Source organism: Haliotis cracherodii, unplaced genomic scaffold, assembly GCF_022045235.1.
Source record: "Haliotis cracherodii isolate W230 unplaced genomic scaffold, xgHalCrac1.p SCAF_24, whole genome shotgun sequence".
Lineage (NCBI taxonomy): Eukaryota > Metazoa > Mollusca > Gastropoda > Lepetellida > Haliotidae > Haliotis > Haliotis cracherodii.
The window spans coordinates 2,189,149-2,210,805 of record NW_027266280.1 but is presented as its reverse complement, the minus strand read 5'-3'; the positions used below and the strand labels follow the sequence as shown (position 1 = coordinate 2,210,805).

The 21,657-nt window shown below is 40.0% G+C and overlaps 1 protein-coding gene across 2 annotated transcripts; it reads right to left on the bottom strand.

Moving 5' to 3' along the window:
- Positions 1–4,976: 4,976 nt before the first annotated feature.
- On the bottom strand, positions 4,977–21,316 carry LOC139472257 (calcium release-activated calcium channel protein 1-like). Of its 2 annotated transcripts, none has more exons than XM_071254654.1 (2): positions 21,032–21,316; positions 4,977–6,709 (listed from the first exon to the last, which is right to left on the bottom strand). In XM_071254654.1, the coding sequence occupies exons 1-2, from the start codon at positions 21,197–21,199 to the stop codon at positions 6,218–6,220; spliced, it is 660 nt and encodes a 219-aa protein (XP_071110755.1). In that variant the 5' UTR covers positions 21,200–21,316; the 3' UTR covers positions 4,977–6,217. The 2 variants fall into 2 exon arrangements, with proteins under 2 accessions (XP_071110755.1, XP_071110756.1); XM_071254655.1 differs by lacking the exon at positions 21,032–21,316 and adding an exon at positions 8,271–8,319.
- Between the last annotated feature and the right edge of the window lie 341 nt (positions 21,317–21,657).

Below are 21,657 nucleotides of genomic sequence, written 5' to 3'. Positions count from 1 at the left end.
TAGTTTTTTGGTGGAAATAGACAACACAAGCTTTGGGTTATTACGGAGAAATTATTGGCGTCTGAAACATTCAAATAAAAAATAACCCTCTGGTTATGTTATTAATAAATACTGTTTAGTCACTTACACGGCTTACATTTAACAACATGGACCAGACAATGAGAATAATATATTTCTTAAACCTTTAAAATTTCACACTAAATGTCACTGTAATGGGTGTGGTGGTGTCATTTTAATGTGCTAAGAGTTACCCGCCCTTTTGTCTCTCATACTGACTGAAAAAATATATCCCAATTTCCCCAAGCAAGACGAGTAGACTACTTTGGCAAGTCTAGATTTCTTCACTATCAGTTTCCGAAAAGAAAGAAATCCTCTTGGTTCTTTTTCTATTGTACATTAAAACATTTCCAAAAATAAATCTTTAAATAGTTTCACTTCGGATACTTACGAAAGCCTATTAGGGCCAAATTCATTGATAACATTTAAAAGTTGTAATTACAAGTTGTAAAGGTGTTATTACAAGTTGTAAAGGTGTAATTACAAGTTGTAAAGGTGTAATTACAAGTTGTTAAGGTGTAATTACAAGTTGTTAAGGTGTAATTACAAGTTGTTAAGGTGTAATTACAAGTTGTTAAGGTGTAATTACAAGTTGTAAAGGTGTAATTACAAGTTGTAAAGGTGTTATTACAACTTGTAAAGGTGTTATTACAAGTTGTAAAGGTGTAATTACAAGTTTCACCACTGAACTGCTTATAAATTAAGAATAAGGGGCAAATGAACATATCTTGGAGGGAGGACGTCTGTCCCAAATGGCATCAAGAAACATAAATAGAAAAGTGAAGTTGTATTATGATTTGGGGCTTGCATATTTTGTGCTTTCTGGCATTAGCAGATAATGTTGTTATCAGTAAACGAACTCTGAAACGGGTTCTCCGTGGACTGAATCTTTTGTCAGTTACAGACTTTTCAATGCCCAATTCATCTAAAAACATCCAAAATTGATTGTCCTCGTCCATACTTCTACGTCTGTCCTTCAGGCAATACAGAACTTCAAATGTTTCGATCATTCAGTGAAATTTCACATTTCTAACTCATAATTACACCTTTTCAAACCTGTAATTACACCTTTCAAAACTTATTTCCATTTCTAAACTTGTAATTACGCCTTTACATCTAGTTATTAAACCTTTAAAAACTTGTATTTTCATCTATTAAACTTGAAATTACACCTTAAAAACATGTAACTACAACTTTTTATAAGTCGTAATTACACCTTTTTAACTTGTAATTACACCTTTATAACTTGTAAATACACCTTTACAACTTGTAATTGCAACTTTTAAATAAAAAATGTTATCAATGAATTTGGCCCTAATAGGCTTTCGTAGATACTAAATATCCGTCTACCATTAAGATCCAAGACAAAAAAAGTTCCCTTCTATTTGGTTTCGCTGCGCATTCCGATGCGCAGAAGTCATGCACGAGCATGCCGTAAGGGATTCAATCTGCCGCTCATCGTGGTTACCAGACTAATGCGAGAAACAAAAGACTATAGTGGTTAGTTTGATAAGAAACGATTAAACACTTGACGATTTAGATCCCCTGCTCCAGTGACCACGGGTGAGCGGTTCTTCACGTAGACGGGAGTATATAGTACATAGAGTCGATGTCGCGTCTAAAGTTACAATACGTTGAAACCCCACGACGCTAATAAACGTCTAAAAATAGACCAAGAACATTACCCCGCAACGACTCGTTAATCCGGACCAGTTTCATAACTGAGAATGGTATTGTCCGGATTAACCATTTGACGGGGTCCAATGTCAAAGCATCCTTCACACAGGGAATCTTGTACCGGTGGCCGACCATTAAGTATTCCACAGATGGATGCTTGAAAGGAGTCGGCTTGCGCCGCCCACATATAGGGCGGAGAGCGCAAATGCATTGAGTTTTGTTTGTCAAGTGAATAATATACAGTTTCGAAACTACACATCTTGAGATGCCGAGATGCGTAAGGTGTCTGGTAAGGACAAAACGTTTCCAACTCGTCTACCCTTCATGAAAAAAGGTGAGCTGAGGTAAACGATCAAACTACCTCGGAAACCATTAAGCTCTGAATACATGCATCTTCCCGCGTCTTGCCATATTTGTTTGTGAAACAAACACGTTTTGTATCATTACGAAATAGAATGATTCTGTATACGAACAGTATTGACGCCTTGAGTTCCCAGTCACCCAGCACCACGTGCTTGTCACGGACAAGAGCCACTAAAAAAAGTACTTAGGGCTGATCGTGTGTCACTCAAGACGAGTGAGTGAGTATTGTTTTACGCCCCTTTTAGCAATATTCCACGGCGGGGGACACAAAAAATGGGCTTCACACATTGTACCCATGTGGGGAATCGAACCCGGGTACTCGACGTGATGAGCGAACGCTTTAACCACTAGCCTACTCCACAGCCCTTGACGCAAATATTTAAAGTTCGAACAGTAGAAACAGTTTTAAGTTGAAAACATTACAAAAAAATAATACTGTGTGACATGTATGGTGAAAAACCCCGAAACAACGAAACGGGAAATACACGCTCCGGCAATAACATTTGACATACGCCTTTCAAAGAAGGATCTCACGATGTTGGGAAATCTGCATAACATAGACGGAATGACATACTCGTTAAAGGGCCAGTAAAGTCATAACGTCATTGCGATGTTGTTGCGATTATCAACTTTCCTAGATACATTTTGACTTTCCGGGAGAGAGAGAAAGTCATAATATTCATAGATAGTATTTAAATGTCCAAGTGCTAAAATCTCACGCTCCATAATCGGCTTCCAAAACAAACATTTTTCGGGGTGGTGGTCTGTAGGGTTGAAGCTACCAGCGCAGCTGTAACATCTGTTTTCATTGGCTGTTATGTTTGCCGCGTTTATCTGTGTTGTGATTCTCAGCCGTTATACATATACTGTTTCTGCATTTTCTGTTATCCTACAAAAATAACAACACTGAATTGTTGCATTTGTGCAACGACCTTTGATCTTGACATTGTGAAATACTAAAATATCAATTAACAATCGGCACCTAGCGTTTTACTACCTTTTTTTGTTTGTTGTTTAACGCTGTACACAGCAATATTCTAGCTATATGACGACGGTCTGTAAATAATCGAGTATGGACTAGACAATCCAGTGATTGACATCACGAGCATCGATCCACGGCAGGCATGGGTTGCTGAAGACCTATTCTACCCCGGATCTTCACGGGTCGTTTTATTACTGACATCTTGTTTGGGAAATAAAACACCAGCTGCCCTCGGTCCTGTTCCACACAATAAGTACCTGTCGGGGAATAATCTCCCGAGTAAACAACTGAAGGCAACTTCAGCGTTGTTACTAAGGTGACATAAGTTGTGGAATCAAATGGATGAGCAGCATAATGTCTTGCAAAATGTGTGGCGGAAGCAGGCAGACTGGGCGTCGACCCGATCGTCATGATCGTTGCACAGCGCGTCAATCACAGGGAACCCGTTTTAACCCCACTAAGGTTATCCCCTTGTATTGTCATTTTTATCGTTTACGCTATTACCCTTTTTCAAATATAGTTTTGGTCAAGCATTTGTTACTAAGAATGCCTTTATAGGTATTATACTCCGTAAAGATACTAGGGTGACATTACTCGCCCTTTACAATGGTTTTTGTGACATGGGTACTTTGGTGGTGTGCGCGTCTGCGTAACTCCACATTGCTAGGCAGTCACCCAGTCCTTGATTTCATCCTTGGTGCGGAGTCTTCAGGCTCTTGCACCTATTGTGATATTCCATAAGTGGTTATGTGGTGTTATACAACGAGAGGTCGATACAATGTAACACGCTGCTTTTAGACAACATACCGCATATATATGTCACCAAGAGATTGTCAATATTGCCAGCAGACCACACTCCAAATAAATATAACACATATTCCAGGTATACATAACGATTGACCAAATTTTCAGAATTGTGTATTTCTTGATAATATATTACGCAACAAAAGATAAGGATCACACATTTTATCATAATTTTAGTTAATATTAACTTAATATCACCCATAGTAATATGAAAGAATCATGTGGTCCTAAGATTAGGCTGCGGAGCTTATCTTGGCCCTAATTACGACAGACCCGCGGACCGAAGAGTCACATAAGTGAATTGTCTCTTTCCAAAGAAAAGACAAGCTCCTCATTTTAGGTGGCGAAGAACTGTCTGTTTTCTTTCATCATAAACCGACAAGGAAGAAACGCTGACACGTTTGCATTTAACTTGTTTATATTTAATCCTCCCGACCATTCTTTAATATAGTTTCTTATTTGTTCTTTTACAATCGAGCACATGGTTTTGATTTTTTTTTCTCCGTACATACCCATAAAAAGTGTTTTTTGATTGTGCCGCACACGAGTTGTTACAGTACTTGCTGCAGTCAAAGAAGCCGTGCAGCTGTCAGCAGGACAAGGGCTGGACCGCCGTGGTACCAAGTACCATGTCATGTACAAAGAACTGTACATCTATCAAAACAAGCATTCCATCAAATCACAAACAACAGAAGCTTATAGATTAAATACTAAAAGCGCATGTTAAATAAAGACCAATACAGATTTTGAGACGACCCCTGTATGGCCGGTACAGAACACATAGCTAATTTGGCAGCTACATCATGGGTACATGAATAACGTCAAACATTAATGGCGTCACGTGACGCTGACATGGAAACGGAAGGGAAAGTCTCCCTCGCTCAATTCGTCCTTGACGTCACCATCACAGATTTGTAACATGATTCGAGTTCCCACAACTCCGAACTAACAGCACCACGTTGATAAGTCATTGTGAATTTGGAAAAGGTGGATCGCAATTAGAAGTGAAATATTTTATCTGTGCTGCTCGGTTTTCCCGTGCTGCTCTCGCTGAGTGCGTGTGTGTTTTGTGGGGTGGGGAGGGGAGGGGAGGGGAGGGGGTTCGGGAGGGAAGGTAGCTTAGTGTTTGAAGCGAGTTGAGTCAAAATACTTTTCCGCTGCTTTTAGCTTTTGCTTGTTTGTCGTTTAACGCCGCACTCAGCAATATTCCAGCTATATGACGGCGGTCTGTAAATAATCGAATCTGGACCAGATAATCTAGTGATTGACTTCATGAGCATCGATCCACGCAATTGGGATACGATGACATGCATCAACCAAGTCAGCGAGTCTGACCACCCGACCCCGTCAATCGCCTCGCCGCTTTTAGCAACATTCTAGCAACATATTGGCAGGGGGCAACAGAAATCCGTTTGACACACAATAATGCTTTACCACTAGGCTACCCGACCCCACCTGGTTGGGTGCGAGCACCTGATTGCTTCCCACGTGCACGGGTGAAACCTGTTCTGTGTATTTAAATGTACGTTACGTTTCTTTTCGGTTTACGGATCCACCAGTAAATATTTTGCAATAACATATTTTCAAGGCGCCATTTTCCCTTTAAATGATTAAATGTAAGACATATTTGTAAATTTGACACGTACCCTAAAATGATATACAGCGGCATATTGTTTAAGTCAGAGCTACGACCCTTATTTTCGTGAATGAGAAACTGATTGTCGTGAAGGAGCCTTTCACCATGAGTCCATGATTTGTCCAACCACGCACCGAGCTAAACTGTCGCTCAGAATATACGTCTCAACGATGTTGATTTATATATATGAATATGTAATTATCACAATGATCCAGCAAGGCAATATCAATATCATCAGCCGTTTCTCATGTCCTGGTTGTTTGACAACACAATTGGCTCATATCGCACACTGCCACAGCCACACTTTGATCATCCTCGATAATCCAGGGTAGTATATCTCTCCTGATACTGATATATACCCTGGACCCATATATTACCTTCGTTTTGAACCCGATTCCAGTAGCACGACGCTATAAGTAGCCGTCCAATCAAACGACTCTCACAGGCGAGGGAAATTCTGTGCTAATGTAAGTTAGAAATGGGAGTGATAGTGTTGGCAGGTCCTTCCCAAACGAAGCTATGGGGCGAATTTGTCCTGGGTATTTACCTATATGAGATATGATACACTGGACAATCGAGGGTGCACTATAATAATAATAAAAACAACAAAATAAATGCTGAAAAGAGTTCCCCAACAAGAATCAGGGACTGGATTCGATAAAACGATGAAATTCACAATTTTCTTCAGACCAACCTCTCTATACATTGTTCAAGTCCGAGGTATCCAATGCCGTAGCTAAAGTCTCTATCTCCCGCAGCCCTTCTGAATGTCTCTCGTACTTATGGGCTATGAGTTTCTTGTAGAACACCAATGAGAACGCGATGAACAGAATCCCCGCGGGGATGACAATGACGGTGGAGGCGATGGCAGCGTTCTTACTGACGTTGAGGAACTTTACCCAGGACAAGATGGCGATCTCGGCCAGGAAGAGGAGAATCCCCAGTCCTGTAGAGCACACCCAAGCCACTTCGATGGACCATCGCATCTTCTCGTGGGGAGACTCCTGCACGGCGTTTACGTTGTGGACGTTGCTCACCGCCTCGATGTTGGGGAGAATGCACGTGCTGATCATGAGCGCCATGAGGTGGACGGTGACGAGCAGTGTCGTACAGATGCCGAAGATGACGAGGACGAAGTCCGGGATTTTTTGCCCGTTGGAGGGGTCGATCTGGACCTCAACCATGGCTACCTGGGAAATGAAAGACAACGGGAGTGAGTGAGTGAGTGACAAAACAAGCCAGCTAAACATTCAAGACTTGAAGATGGCATGTAGAAGGTGAGGTGACATTGGGTTTAACGTCGCGTCCAAGATTATTGCACTTATATAGCGACGTGCATGCACGTGTGTGTGGCTGCTTGTACTAGTCCGGACTGATGCCGATTCATAGTGCTAGCCCACTGAGATACCATGCCGCAGTTTAACATGAATACAGTATACTGACTCCGAGCCGAACAGTCCTTGTTTTAGCCCTTTAATGCCGAGTGCCAGACAGGGTAACAACAAGTACCATCTTTTAACGTCTTTTGGTATGACGCGGCCGGGTATCGAACCCCAGACCTTCCGCTCTCCGGACGGACGCTCTACCACTAGGCCATAGAGGCGGTTGACATGTAGAAGTTTTGATACCTCGATGAAAAGAAAACAATGCTTCAAGTCTGTGACAATAGGCCTTTGTTATAAGCGACTGTCACAAGCTGTCACAGGCAGATTATCGTGGAAATACCACACCAGTAACGGAGCAATGCAGGCAAAAAGATACCAATTAGAATCTTACATAGTTTAAAAATTTTCCCTGATCTTTCATATAAAACCTTTTTTTTTTTGAATATTTGATACAAAAATTACTCCGATTCTTTTATATGGAGCAGAGGTATCGGGTCATACTGAATACATAACTATTGAACTGGTCCATCTATATGCATGTAAACGATTCCTTGGCGTAAAGAACTGTACATCGAGTGTTATGGTATATGGTGAATGTGGGCGTGTACCACTTTACATATTTCATATATATGTTAGAATTCTCAAGTATTGGTTCAAGATTCTTAAGGTGCCTATTGATAGATTACCTAGAAAATGTTATAATATGATGTTATTGTATGAAAATGCGCAATTGGGTATATGATGTAATGTTTGGGAATGTTTGGCATAATCAATGTGAACCAAACAATCGATTCGTTTTTAGTATGTATACGCCAAAGACCTAAGGATATATACTTACAAAAATGGTCATCGCATGTTTTAAGTTCAGAAATATGCAATTACTACAAGCTTTTTAAGACATATTTCCCCAGAATACTATTTGTTTGATATCAGTTTTAAAAGGTTTAGGATAAGTTTAGCACAATTTAGATGCAGCTCTCATCGACTTAGGATCGAAGTAGACAGACACAGAAACAGAGCCAGAGAATTGAGAATTGAGAATATGTGATCAATGTGGTTTAAATGTGATTGAAGTTGAGTTTCATTTTCTGTTAGTTTGTCCAAAATATGACCACCTAAGAAGGAAATATATTGATCTGCCTACTCAACAAAAAATTGTAACGCTCATGTTAACAACTGATAAAGATACTCTAAAAAATCTATCAATGTTCATTTATCATGCTATGTTAATTAGAATATGACCTGTTAAACGGATCTGTAACTACACTCGAAAACAGAATTGTACTATGGGCCTGAGGCCCTTCAGTATGGAATAAAACTATCCTTGTGAGCGACTGGAGCGTAAACGCGCTGAAGTAATATTCACCTAAAAAACGGCAAGCATGGGCTGCTGAAGACCTATTCTAACCCGGATCGTCACAGGTTTGTTAGAGATAGTAATTCCCTCAAACATGGTCAGTGCTCCTGTAATGAAAATATCGAGGACGAAAATTGTTTTTTTGTGCACAATCACCACCTCCATGCTACCTAGAAATCTAAATGAGAATTTGGAAATGTTCATATTAGGTAATACGGGTGATATCTAACCAAGAAATTATCTCCCGAGGGAGGACAAGATACGAGAAACCTCTGCCACAGGCAAGCCAGCTGTGACGGCACGTTACCTCTCACACGAATTTGGTAATTAATTACACAGGTTCCGATCACGTGATATGCAAATTAGTTTGTGACAGTGGAATTACGTGTGATGTGACAGAGGAATTATACATTTCACATTCATATTTCTCTCATGCTACTCACTACTGACGAATAACAACCAGCGAACGGATACTCTAATTGTTGTGTAATGCACTACCCTCATTTTCAGTAAAAGTCAAACTTGTCGTCATGAAAACATAAATACAAAATCCCAAATCATCAAAAGGCACCTGTTCCCCACTAGACTGATCTATACAGCACGTTTCAAGAAGAAATACTGAACGGTTTTACAGTTCTGCTCCGGAAACAAAAAACAACTTTTTTTCATCATGAGAAATAATGAAAATAAAACAAAATAAAAAAGAATAAAAATTCCAAATCATCAAAAGGCACCAGTTCTCCACTAGACTGATCTATACAGCACGTTTCAACAAGAAATATTTTACGGTTTGGGAGTTCTGCTCCGGTAATGGAAAACGGGCCGCTGACGGACGGACGGACGGACGGACATGGTGGTCGCTATATCGGGATAAATGCTCAAAGTAATTGTTGGCTGGAGATGTTGGAAGTCCGGGAAACAATTATTCTACTTCTCCTTTCAGAAACATACATGTATAGAAGCAGTTTGATGATGAGCGTGCAGGGACGCCGGCCCAGGATAGCGTTTCACAGCATCCAAACATTTTTTTCTACGGATCGCATAGGTGGTCTAACATTACACAGCATGGAGGCAACCACAATAATCTAACAATAATATAAAGTGTATAACTACAGTGCAGAGCACACAGAATTTAATATATTGCTACGTATACTGTATATACTTTGAATAATTTTCTCTCTTGTTTTTGGAGCTTAAAATATATATACAGAAAAGTACGGTTATAACGAACTCAAAGGGACTACTAATTTTAGTTCGTTAAAACCGTAGTTCTTTAGAACCATATATATAGTAAAACAACAGCAAATAGTCAGTACCAAAAAAAAAGAAGTTCGTTATATCCGTCAGTTCGTTATAAGCGTGTTTGTTATAACCGTAGTTTACTGTACTTTGAAAGGTATTATAGTAAGGGGGAGTTACAACATATAGTAACTATCAGAATTTGTCATGGCTAGGGAATTCACAAAAGTAAATCGGAAGAATAGTATGTCTACGATCAGAACAGAAGGGGCATTATAAAACAAAAGTTATCCCGTGGGAGGTTGAGGTCAATGGCCATGTGTCTACTGACCGAGCAGTTGTATTAGATATCGAACTAATATTAGTGGTCCCTTTGAGTTTTGCTCCCAACTGCACCACAATAGAATAAAACTTCTTTACAGTTTTTATTTACCCCAATTGCAGTTTGTTTTGAAATTGGTGTGTATCCTGAGTTATGACAAAGTAGTATACTTTCCCCCACCAAGAAACCTGTCAGTAATCCGCGAGATCCTGTACGCTATAGCGGTATTTCACTGTTATCCGTACCCCGTAACATGTCTTCCCATATCATAAACATGCGTCTTATCAGATGTTTAGAAGATAATAATTTACTCTCATTCCGCTCATCACTAAGTACCCATGAATATATTTATAGCCTTTTTTCAATAGTTAATAGACTATTGTCCAGACTTTCAACATGTTTGTTTCATTGATGCCATTGCAGCCTGTGATAAGGTTAACAGAGAATGTTATGGCATAATTTGATGAAACTCGGTATAAGTGGTACGTTTCTTCATGCGGTTCAAACTATGCAGGAAAACCCTTGGTCACCTGTGCGTATTAATGACAGTTTCACGAATATATTTGTCAGTTCTGGTGTCAGGCAGGGGTGTGTGTTGTCACCTACATTTTTTCTATTTATATTAGTGAGTGAGTGAGGAGTGAGTGAGTGTGAGTGAGTATGGTTTTACGCCGCTTTTAGCAATATTCCAGCAATATCACGGCGGGGGACACCAGAAATGGGCTTCACATTATATTAATGGCTTAGCAAATGCAATAGACAATCTACATTGCGGTATTATGATTGATGGAGCTATGTTGAGTACTGTTTTATGCTGATGATGTTGCTCTTATTGCCCCAAACGAACAGTCTCTACAGTGTATGCTAGGCTGTGTTGGCAGTTGGTGTTCGAGATGCGAATTCTGATATAAAAAAGACTAAAGTTGTACATCACCGCCCCTGTTCTGTGTACATTAGACAACAACTACGTTGACTACAGCAGTACATATACGTACTGGGCATTGTTGCTTCAAGAAAATCTTGATCTAAATTTTACCGCAAAACAAAATAGCTAAATCTGGAAGGTAGCACTTGGTGTGATATTTTGTGAATTTAAATCGGTTGGTGGCATTGATTATAAAGTTTTCCATAAATTGTATGATAAGTTGGTTCAACCCATTCTCTCATACGAAGATGTCGTTTGGGGAACGCGTCATTCTGGTTGCATTAACGCAGTTCAGAACCGTGCAGCGAGATTCTTTTTAGCAGCGGACCCGTGAAGATTCCGGGGTAGAATAGGTCTTCAGCAACCCATGCTTGCCGTAAAAGGTGACAATACTTGTCGTAAAAGTCGACTAACGGGATCGGGTGGTCAGGCTCGCTGACTTGGTTGATACATGTCATTGTATCCCAATTGCGTGGATCGATGCTCATGGTATTAATCCCTGGGTTGTCTGGTCCAGACTAGATTATTTACATACCGCCGTCATATAGCTGGAATATTGCTGAGTACGGCGTTAGCCAGCAAGCAAGCAAGCAACCAACCAACCAGCCAACATCAACGGGCGAGTTCGGCGTTCAACAACTAACCAACCAACCAATTTTAGCAGCGGGCAGAAAAACACAACTTTGGCAGTCCGTGGTGAAATTGTTCTTCGGTTCTGGCGAATAACAGGATACCCAGTATCAGCAGCAGAGAGTGGTCAGTGCGGTGGGTAAGACCCTGGTACAATCAGGCTTCCGTTCCACAAAACAATCTTAGACCTAAGTAAGTCTGTGTTAAGGTTTGGGAGTTAAGGTCACCTTAGCGCAAAGATCGCTTTGTACAACGGCAAACCTGGTCTGTTAAATGTTAAAAAAAATCTTCATTTGCCTATAAATGATCTAGTTGTATTTCTCAGAGGATTGTGTTTGTGCAAAAGAATACTTTCTGTGAATAGATTGCTGTGATTGTTTTTTTCTGAATTATGGAATGACAATGGCCAATCTGAAGGGAATAGGCTCCGCAAATACCTATTGTTTAAAAAAAGAACCCTGGAAGCTGTACTTTATGTCAAAACAACTCTCAGGAGATCACATGGAGTATTTTGAGTAAATTACATTTCTTCAGAACATAGTTGCACTTTTCAACTAGCCAAGTGTTTTAATCCCTAATAACATCACATTGCCTGCAGGCAACACCAAAACAATATATACTGTTATCACAAAGGTCGATCTCCCAGTAAGACACCGATTTTCACGACGTGAAACCCTGAACATGAAAGAGTTTGTGAACACAGTTCTAGTAATGAGGTAGATGAAGGCCATTGTTAAGTTAAGTGGGATCTCTAGTCTGACCTTTGATACGATCTGTGGGAGGTATAATTCACACAGAGTGAGAGAGGGAGAGAGAGAGAGAGAGAGAGAGAGAGAGAGAGAGATCCTCAATATAGTGTGTGTGTGTGTGTGTGTGTGTGTGTGTGTGTGTGTGTGTGTGTTCGTGATAAAAATAAAAATTCAATGATAATGTTAGTTGCCAGCAAAATGGATTTTTCCCAAACCCATATTTCAGTGTCTCTCTCACTGCCAGATTAGGTAGGGTTGCTGTTTCCAGTGTAGGTTGTTGTTTGTTGTTTAACGCTGCACTCAGCAATATTCCGGTGTAGGTAAAAGACTTAAGACCTGAGTGCAAATTTTAATGCCATATTTTTGGAAGTATATTTTGTTTGAATTTCTGTTGGATGTCATTAAAGGTCATGGTTCAAACTTTTAATATCACAACTAATTATGATGAATAAAGCAATACTTGTCCATCTAAATAGTCTTTTTCAAATGTTTCCTTTTCATAGATTCAACTGTAACATCTACCAGATGAATAAGTAGTGAAAATACTGAGATTTGTGAGATTACAGGAACTGCAAATCACATTTCTTGTGTACCTTTTGTATTAACAGACCTGGTGAAGGTTTCTTGTCACTCTGTTGCATGACTTGAATAATAAACTCTGACTGTTGTTAACAGTATTAACTCTAAGTTCTGCAAATGAGATTAGTCATTATCTTGAGGTTCGAGTTTCCACAATTTCCACTTAGCCACATTTGACGCATGCACATGTGTGTGTGTGTGTGTGTGTGTGTGTGCGTGTGTGTGTGTCCACATGGGATTCAATCATACTAGTCCCTCCTTCTTGTACATGTAAAACAATGTTAGATGCTCCCTCAGCTGACAAACCCGTCATTACTTCTCAATCAGCCTTAGCCCACAGTGAGGTGGTGAGATGAAATAGGGTTTAACGTCGCGTCCAAGATTATTGCACTTATATAGCGACGTGCATGCACGTGTATGTGTGTATGTGGCTGCTTGTACTAGGCCGGACTGATGCCGATTTATAGTAGCCCACAGTGAGAGTGGTGAGGTGAAATAGGGTTTATATAGCGACGTGCATGCACGTGTATGTGTGTGTGTGGCTGCTTGTACTAGTCCGTACTGATGCCGATTTATAGTAGCCCATGGTGAGAGTGGTGAGACCCCTGAGGTACCCGTATTCTGTAGTCACAATCACCACCGTCTGCTCATGCGCGACTCACCCCCGCGCCCCGTCCCCTCGCCTCAGTGGGCATACACCATGACATACACTCACCAGGCCACGGCCCATTTAAGTAGGCTATTGAATATTCAGCGGAAGGCCCGTCATGTATTTAAAAAAAATCAGTTTGTTCCTAAAAATACTGGATTTTTGGGGCTTGGGTTTTATAAAAGAAATATTTACTGGAAACATATGGACGGATGAAAAAAAAAGTGTTCGGGTCCTACAATATATAAGTGGTACATATTGTATGTCTCGAGGCAGTGCGAAGTATTGGACCTGGGAATAGAAGAAAGGGTCATGATATACTGTGTCTTTGTTGTTGTTGTTGTTGTTGTTGTTGTTGTTGTTGCTTAACGCCACACTCAGCAATATTCTAGCTATATGATGGCGGTCTGTACATAATCGAGTCTGGACCAGATAATCCAGTGATTGACTTCATGAGCATCGATGCACACAATTGGGATACGATGACATTCATCAACCAAGTCAGCGAGTCTGACCACTCTATCTATCCCGTTAGTCACCTCTTACGACAAGCATGGGTTGGTGAAGACCTGTTCTATCCCGGATCTTTTTTCAGAGTCAGACTGGCCATAAACCAATAACTATCCTCGCCGATCCCACCGTGAAAGCGATGAATAGATGCCTGGACGTCTTGTTGTAAACAGGCCTTGTGTCAACTGTTTCACGGCATTATCGATTACGACTCAAAATCTGAGCGTCAATTTGGGGTCTGCCTCGTCATGGATTAGAAGGCGTCGGCAAATGTCGCGTCTGTCACTTCCGATTGTATTCCGAGGACATTGACGTACATTGGAGGATACTTCGTGAGGTAACGATCGGATCATTCCTATCCTCAGCAAAACATTTAAAAACATGTTCAACAAAAGAATCCATTGATGTATTGTAACTATTGTTAGAAGAGTTCGGTTTGGAAGCTGAATTCAACGTCTACAGGCAATAGGAGGTCTGTCAAAGATGAGCAATGTCTTCTGATGCTACGGATCAAGTTCAGTTCAAATGAATCTGATACATGTCGCGATCCGTTGGTGATTTTCCCAGCGCTCTTAGCGCCTTACACAAGCTATTTACAAGCCGCCACCCCCTTGACCGTGGGTTTCGCCAATGTGATGGACGTATATGATTCCGTGTCACTTGAGCTAACTGAAATACTGTTCAAAGCGACGTTGAACCAACACATTATGAACAAGCAATGTCGCATAACTGTATACTTGTAATAGGTTCTTCGCTCTATAGTCAAATCAGTACGATGACGTCATGCTATTGGTCTTGCAGTTCTGAGCCAGGAATCAACTGGTCATTCTTAGCCTGTAAAACTGAGGCAACTACAGGCAATTCAGCGTTAGAAATTGGCACTAGTCATGTAGTCCTTACCAAGCAGCCCTATAGTTAAGGTATCAAAAGGACCAGTAGACATTTGCCTACTAACATCTAGTCTCTGAAATGAACATATCGTACAGAAAAAACCCCAGTTAAATCATCTTAATAAAAAAATAATAAAAAGGAGCCCAGAGACATTATAGACTTGCATGGGCTGTATTTGATACATTTGTATCAGGGTTTGTAAGACAGACTAACATTTGCCCTTTTTAAGGGTTTTGCTTTATGTTATCATCATAAGGACTTATGGACTAAAATGTTAGCTTCTACCGCTGCAATTAAGCCAAAGTATACAATTACACATCAACCATAACATGGTTTAAGTAAGGGACAAACGACACGAATCTATTAAATTCCGGAAGTATAATCAACTCGTTTCTTCGGAGTTCCGGATTCTACGTCTGGAATCTGCAGATTCTCGTGATTACTCCATGCTTCGGCTACTTTTGAATCCTACTCACAACGTACCCCTTGCTGATGATCTACGGTAACGGATAAGGGTGGTCAACCCAGTTGGAGAACTCACACGATAACTGACAGCAATGGCCACCTTTCACTATCTGTTGGAGCTGCGGATCACGGTGAAACAGGGGAGAGATAGGTACAATATTTTACACCAAACATGTTCACACTGTCAAAGATTGTATAGCATTTTGACCAGATAACAGCCATTAATCTATTCATGCATGACGAGAGAGCAGGTTTGGTGAATCACCTCACACAATGACACGAATGGTTAACCCTTTCAATAATATCTTCGGGGAGAAGTGATTACAGTAAACTACGGTTATAACGAACTCGATGGGGCCACTAACTTTAGTTTGTTATAACCGTAATTCGTTAAAAGCATATGTACAGCATAACTATAGCAAATAGTCGGGACAAAAAAATCTGTTCGTTATATCCGTCAGTTCGTTATAAGCGTGTTCGTTATAAACGTACTCTACTGTACAGCTATAAGGTCACTATGATATGTGGTCATACACATCTGTACTCACACACTATGAATTAATAAATAATAATATTAATAAAATATTAATATAAATTATACAGCTCATCTTTGGATTTTATCTCTCTTTCTCTCTATATATATTCTTCGTGTGTGTGTGTGTGTGTGTGTGTGTGAGTGTGTGTGTTTAGCTTGTGTCGATTGTCTGAGATACTGCCTAAAATGTATGATATACAAGCGGAGTTCCGTCCTTAGGAGATACGCTTGTCCTGTTTAGGCGTTTGCTGTATCACGGGAACATCCTGTCACTTGGAACTACTAATACAACCGATAATAATTACTTCATTGTATTTAATGTCTTTTGGGGGACCGACTTTAATATTTTCTTCTAATCCATTCAAAAAAGACTTGTAATGGAAAAATCTAAACATATTTTGGGTGGTAGAACGATCCGGAAAAGGAGAACAGGAGTTGCCTTATATCACGATTCGTGCAGTGCGCGTTCGGATCTGGAACAGGCAAACCCATGATTGATAGTACGAGCGCCCACACGTGACGTAAGGGACATCCAGTCAAACAGAGGCCAGCGACAAACTGAAGCATTTAGGGCTTAAAATTAGTGCTTTTTCAAAAATAATTAGTAACCATTGTTAGCATGATTAACTTTTTTTTTCTAATTAAACAGATAATATTTGGCATAGCATTTTATCGCCTAAACTCTGCAAAAAAGCGATTAACTGACTATTAATTGTTCCAATGACAAGTTTAGTAACCAATACTACTTGCAATGGTGTTGTTTCTCCTTCGAAATAGGTATATCATTTGTCGTATGGGTGGAATTGGTCGTGATCTCGCTAGAACCTTTAGGCCGGCATCTCGGAATCATATGTTTGTATCGCCTTTCACTGGTTCCTGTGTCTCCTGGATTCTTGACAAGGCAAAATACACAATTCGGATGAATTCAAGATTCATATATGTTGATTCATCGGGAAGCATGATTCAGGTTGGATTCAACGTCCTTGCGGGAAACAGTCCTCGTCAGCCACACTCCCATTCCGACAAAAAAACAAGGTCACTTTGTTCGTTTCAAAGAAGAACCATTTACACGTGACATTGTAAACAGTATCCACTCGGCCCGTCTCGGCCCGTCTCGGTCCACTACGACGACCTCGGCCAGCACTGACAGGAAACCATATTGGAACTATTTTCGTGCACGTGACAACACATGAAGACGGCAGTCGTGAAACTTATGGAACTATTCAAATCGTTTCCGTTTGATTTTCTCCTAAAAGTATATTGATTATATGAGTAGGTTAGACTGCTGACTTTGTGTGCTGGCGATTATAGGTGCCTCTGACAGTGTGGGTTCCAATCCCGGATGGGACTCAACCCCCAAAAAGTACAAGAATCAGAACTTTACTCAGAATGTGTTATCCCAAATATGCCATCTGCTACATGTGACCACTTTCTATATGGCATTGTGTGTTCATAGCTTTCGGCCATGGGAGCCGTGCTAATTTACACTTGTCAGAGGGGTACACAAGCTATTCGTGATTAAGACTACCAGTTGTCAGACTTTCGTTTTTGTTGAAGCCTCGGTGGCTGAGTGGGTTAGATGGCTGACTTTGTATGCTGGCGATTAGCTGCCTTACTCTGGCAATGTTGGTTCGAATCCTGGATGGGACTCAATCCCAAATAGCCTAGAATCTGTACTTTACTAAGGAAGTGTTATCCCAAATATAACCTGTGTTACATGTGACCACTTTCTATATGGCATTGTGTATTCATATATTGAACATGTTCATTATTGAATACACTGTATTCGCGAATACCTAATTTCTGTTAAGCACAGAAAAACCTGTCTTGAAAAACGGCAGTCATATTTCCGAAATATGTACGACAGGATTTGCATTACATGGTTTACACTGAATTCATGCATTAACACTACTCCTGCGGTACCCGATGCATTATACCGATATCGGAATAAGCCGACTGATCAGTAGTGAACATTATGTAGACAACTCCATAGAATCCCTAAAACAAGTGACCATTAATTGCCTTAATCAAAGATACAGAACCAATGCAACTGTGGATGTAGTACACTTAAACCAAAACGAGCCAGCGTGTTGAAATGTCAAATCGCGTCGACCAAACAGCTCGAATCCCGAGAAGACAAACCCACTGAAATTTTCTTTTGTGAGAATCGATGTATGTGGTCGGTATAATTAAATATGTTTATAGATCAGTAGCTGCAGGACACGGCATAAAACACTATTCATACCTTGTGGCCAGGTCGCCTCGCCCAGTTCCCAACATAGTCAGTCAGCGTGCTACAGTGGGACATTCAGACAAAGCCTGTTGTGGCTGTATTGTTTGTTTGAGTATTTGTTGTTTAACGCCACACTCAGCAATATTCCAGCTATATGACGGCGGTCTGTAAATAATCGAGTCTGGGCCAGATATTCCAGTGATTGACATCATGAGCATCGATCCACGCATTTGGGATACGATGATATGCATCAACAAAGTCAGTGAGCCTGACCACCCGATCCCGCTAGTCGCCTCTTACGACAAGCATAGTCGCCTTTTACGGCAAGCATGCTGAGGATCTATTCTACGCCGGATCTTCACGGGCCTGTGGCTATATTGAACTGTTATAGTCGACTATTCACACCCATTCACAATACTTGTTGATTTCTTTACAGAGACACAGACCGTGTTGAGAAACTTGTATCAGTTTAGCCTTTGGCTTGGAACTGGAGCAAGTCTTTCTTGTCGCAGCTGATGTCTTCCGATAGTTACGGAAATTCTGCCTAGCGTACAGATAAAGTTATCAGTGTGCAGTAGTATATACACGTACTCATATGCTACCGGAGACACATTAAAATGACATGAAGTTGTCATAGTACTTTCGGCCATGTCATTATTAAATCTAAAAGCCATCTTTAGGACATTTTGGATGTCATTCAGACCGCTTCCTTGAAAAATAACATGAAACACTGTATATTCTTTGTTACCATGGCAACATACCACTAATACTGCAGTAAAGTAAATATATTCTACAACAAAGCCAAGATATTCCTCTGTGTTCCTCTGTTTCAAGACTAATATCTTCTGTTACAAGATTAATATCTTGTTCTTCTGTCACAAGACTAACATCTTATGTCACCATGAAATGTCACGTGTCACGTATTAATTAATACAATCCCACAACATGCCATGTCAAATGGCGCTGTCCGTCTCTTTACATAACATCTTTCTGTGTCATCCTATCAATGACGGATGTTGCTGATAAACAGGTGGTGCATTGTGGGACAATAATAGGAGGCAATAATTGACGAATGGCACATTTCGTTTCAAAGGAAAGGGACAACATTAAAAGGTACCACGTGTTATGCATATGCCCTGTATACACTTGTTAAGGGAAATTAATCTACCGAAGTATTGTAATGAATGGCCATCACAACACAAGTTTATATATTTGATATCCAGCACAAATCAGAAGCTGTGGTTCAACAAGGCCTATATCTTCAAAAAGTGTTCAAATTAAGAAACGTAAACATTATTGGCGCTAATCCATAAAGTACACAAACACATTATGAGGATTATGTTTTATAGGACTAATTGACCCTCATTTACGAAATATAAGTCTGAGTCGGGCAAATACGTTATATAATTCCTTTTTCTGGAAAGGACAAGACCCATGTTTCTTTAAATTGTGTGAAAGGATTACTCACCTATTATTCACTAGTGGTATCGCTAAGATACGTGTTTTAACGCTTACAGGGCTGCCTCCTTGTCTCACAAAGTAAACCTCTCAACATGAAATTTCATCTTTATCACCTGCGATGACAGCAAGCGAGGACCAGCGAGAATTTGAACAACCTCGACTTTTAACCTAACTTCACGGTCCAATAATCGTACGTCTCAGGGATGGGCAATACCATTTTGAAAGCGTTTGATTATTTTTCATCGTTTGGTATTGTAATACATTGCTTTTGGAATGTAGTACGTAGTTCATGCGCTTCCGCTTATGTAGACCCTGAATGATAGCTGAGCCGGCGACACTTCCATGGTCGTAAAAAAATTGAATTTGTTCGTTTGAATAATTCCATAAATACTTCACAGTCTTTATGCCATGCGAGTAGAGATTGATGCACAGAAAGCTAATTACATAAATATTTACATTCAACGCTTACATATCATTAAATACCTAACAAAAACAGTATGGCAGAAATAGATGGAACTTATACAACTACGTCCGACTAGTCTTTTTTAAATGTTAAAAAGCAACTGACAGGCTTCAAAAATTTAAGCAATGTAACTTTGCAGGGTATTAAACATGCAACTGTGAAAGGACCATGAACAAGAAAAAGTAGAAAACAATTTGTACAATTTCTCTTGATGAATTATTGCAATGTCATAACCACGTGTACATGGTGTTTTTGTTGTTTATTAACCTGTGTGTTCCGCTGTTTGTTTCCTTCAGCTGCGTGCATTGTCGAATTATAGTTAAATGTCATGGGATAGGGGGTTGAAACACACTTGAACAACCGTGGACTGATAAGACATACCGTGTTGTGCTCACACTCAAATGAGTCGTAATATCACAACGTTAGAATGTGACACACCGAAGCTGGAAATTACAGTGTGTAGATAAACAAATATATATCTTGTACCATCACACGGTATGTTCTTCCATGGTGTAAGGGAACAAATGACGATGCTTTTTTCAAGCACAGTTGTGTCCTCAGGGGTAACACTCTATTGATTTTCGCATAAACAATTAGACATACATTTTCATACTGAATCGCCAAGAATCAGAACATAAAATCGCCATATAAATCTATTTGATGTCACGCAATTCCTTAAATTTCTGCTATGGAAAACTTTCAACTTGGACGTATATTTTATACAATACTAAACATTATCTAGTTATAATTTTCACGAGGCCTATATTTTTACTACGGAATCATATTGACTAGCACGTACATTTATCAAATGGACAGAACTGATGCGTAAAATTAACATTTCATTGGTTAGAAACAACGATATTTGAAGGTAGTTTAAACATATAAACAAATATTGTTAAGATTACATGTGACTGTCTAATGAATAATGCACTGGTATTTTAGGTAGATCTAGAATCTAATTGTTAACAAATTAAAATATTTCAATGAAATTGAAAAGTCAACGATGTCATAATGATGCACATCATTAAGATCAAGCTGTGTCACAGTTCGTGCAACATCAGACAGAGGTGATCAATACGGCGATCGACAACAAATAATGGACGTATATGTATGACTTACCATCGCAAAGCCGGATAACAGGGCCGATGTGCGGCTGGAGGCCTTCAGTTTGGCCCGGCTCAGATATAGCCTCCGCCACGAAAGCGCTTGGCTTGTGTGTTGGTTGGCCATCTGATCTACGTATGTATTTAGAAGCCACTCTTCGTAGGTTTTTGGGCGCTCTTGCATGAAGGGACCGGGGTTATATTGTATATGTAATGACTGTCAAATGTGATTCGGTATCATTCCGTTCCCAATTTCACACGTAAACACGTCTCGAAACAAACACAAACCGTAGCTCCGGCGCATGCCTTATTTCCGCATACTGGTTGACAGACAACCTTTATTATATATAAGAATATTACCGGCTTCTGATGGACGTCGTCTTACGCGATACTCAATGGACTATTGTTGCTGTCTTAAATATTCATATTTACCCAGGAACCTTATTATGTGGTGAATAAGGAAAACGCAATACCTTAAAAAAATAGTTCAATTTGGAGGAAACGATCGTTAAAAATATGTTCAGCTCGCCTTTGCTTCCGATCTAAATTGTACATAAAATCAATCTTTGCAGATCATACAAACCTTTTATCAATTAATACAGACAAACCTTAATTTGGTTTACATTGTGACACAAACCAATC

What these genes read in the sequence shown, in the direction of transcription:
- LOC139472257 (XM_071254654.1), bottom strand. Translation starts at nt 21,199, where the DNA reads ATGCAAGAGCGCCCAAAAACCTACGAAGAGTGGCTTCTAAATACATAC. An exon ending in TGTTATCCGGCTTTGCGATG is followed by an intron (nt 6,710 to 21,031) that starts GTAAGTCATACA and finishes TTCATTTCCCAG; the next exon opens with GTAGCCATGGTTGAGGTCCA.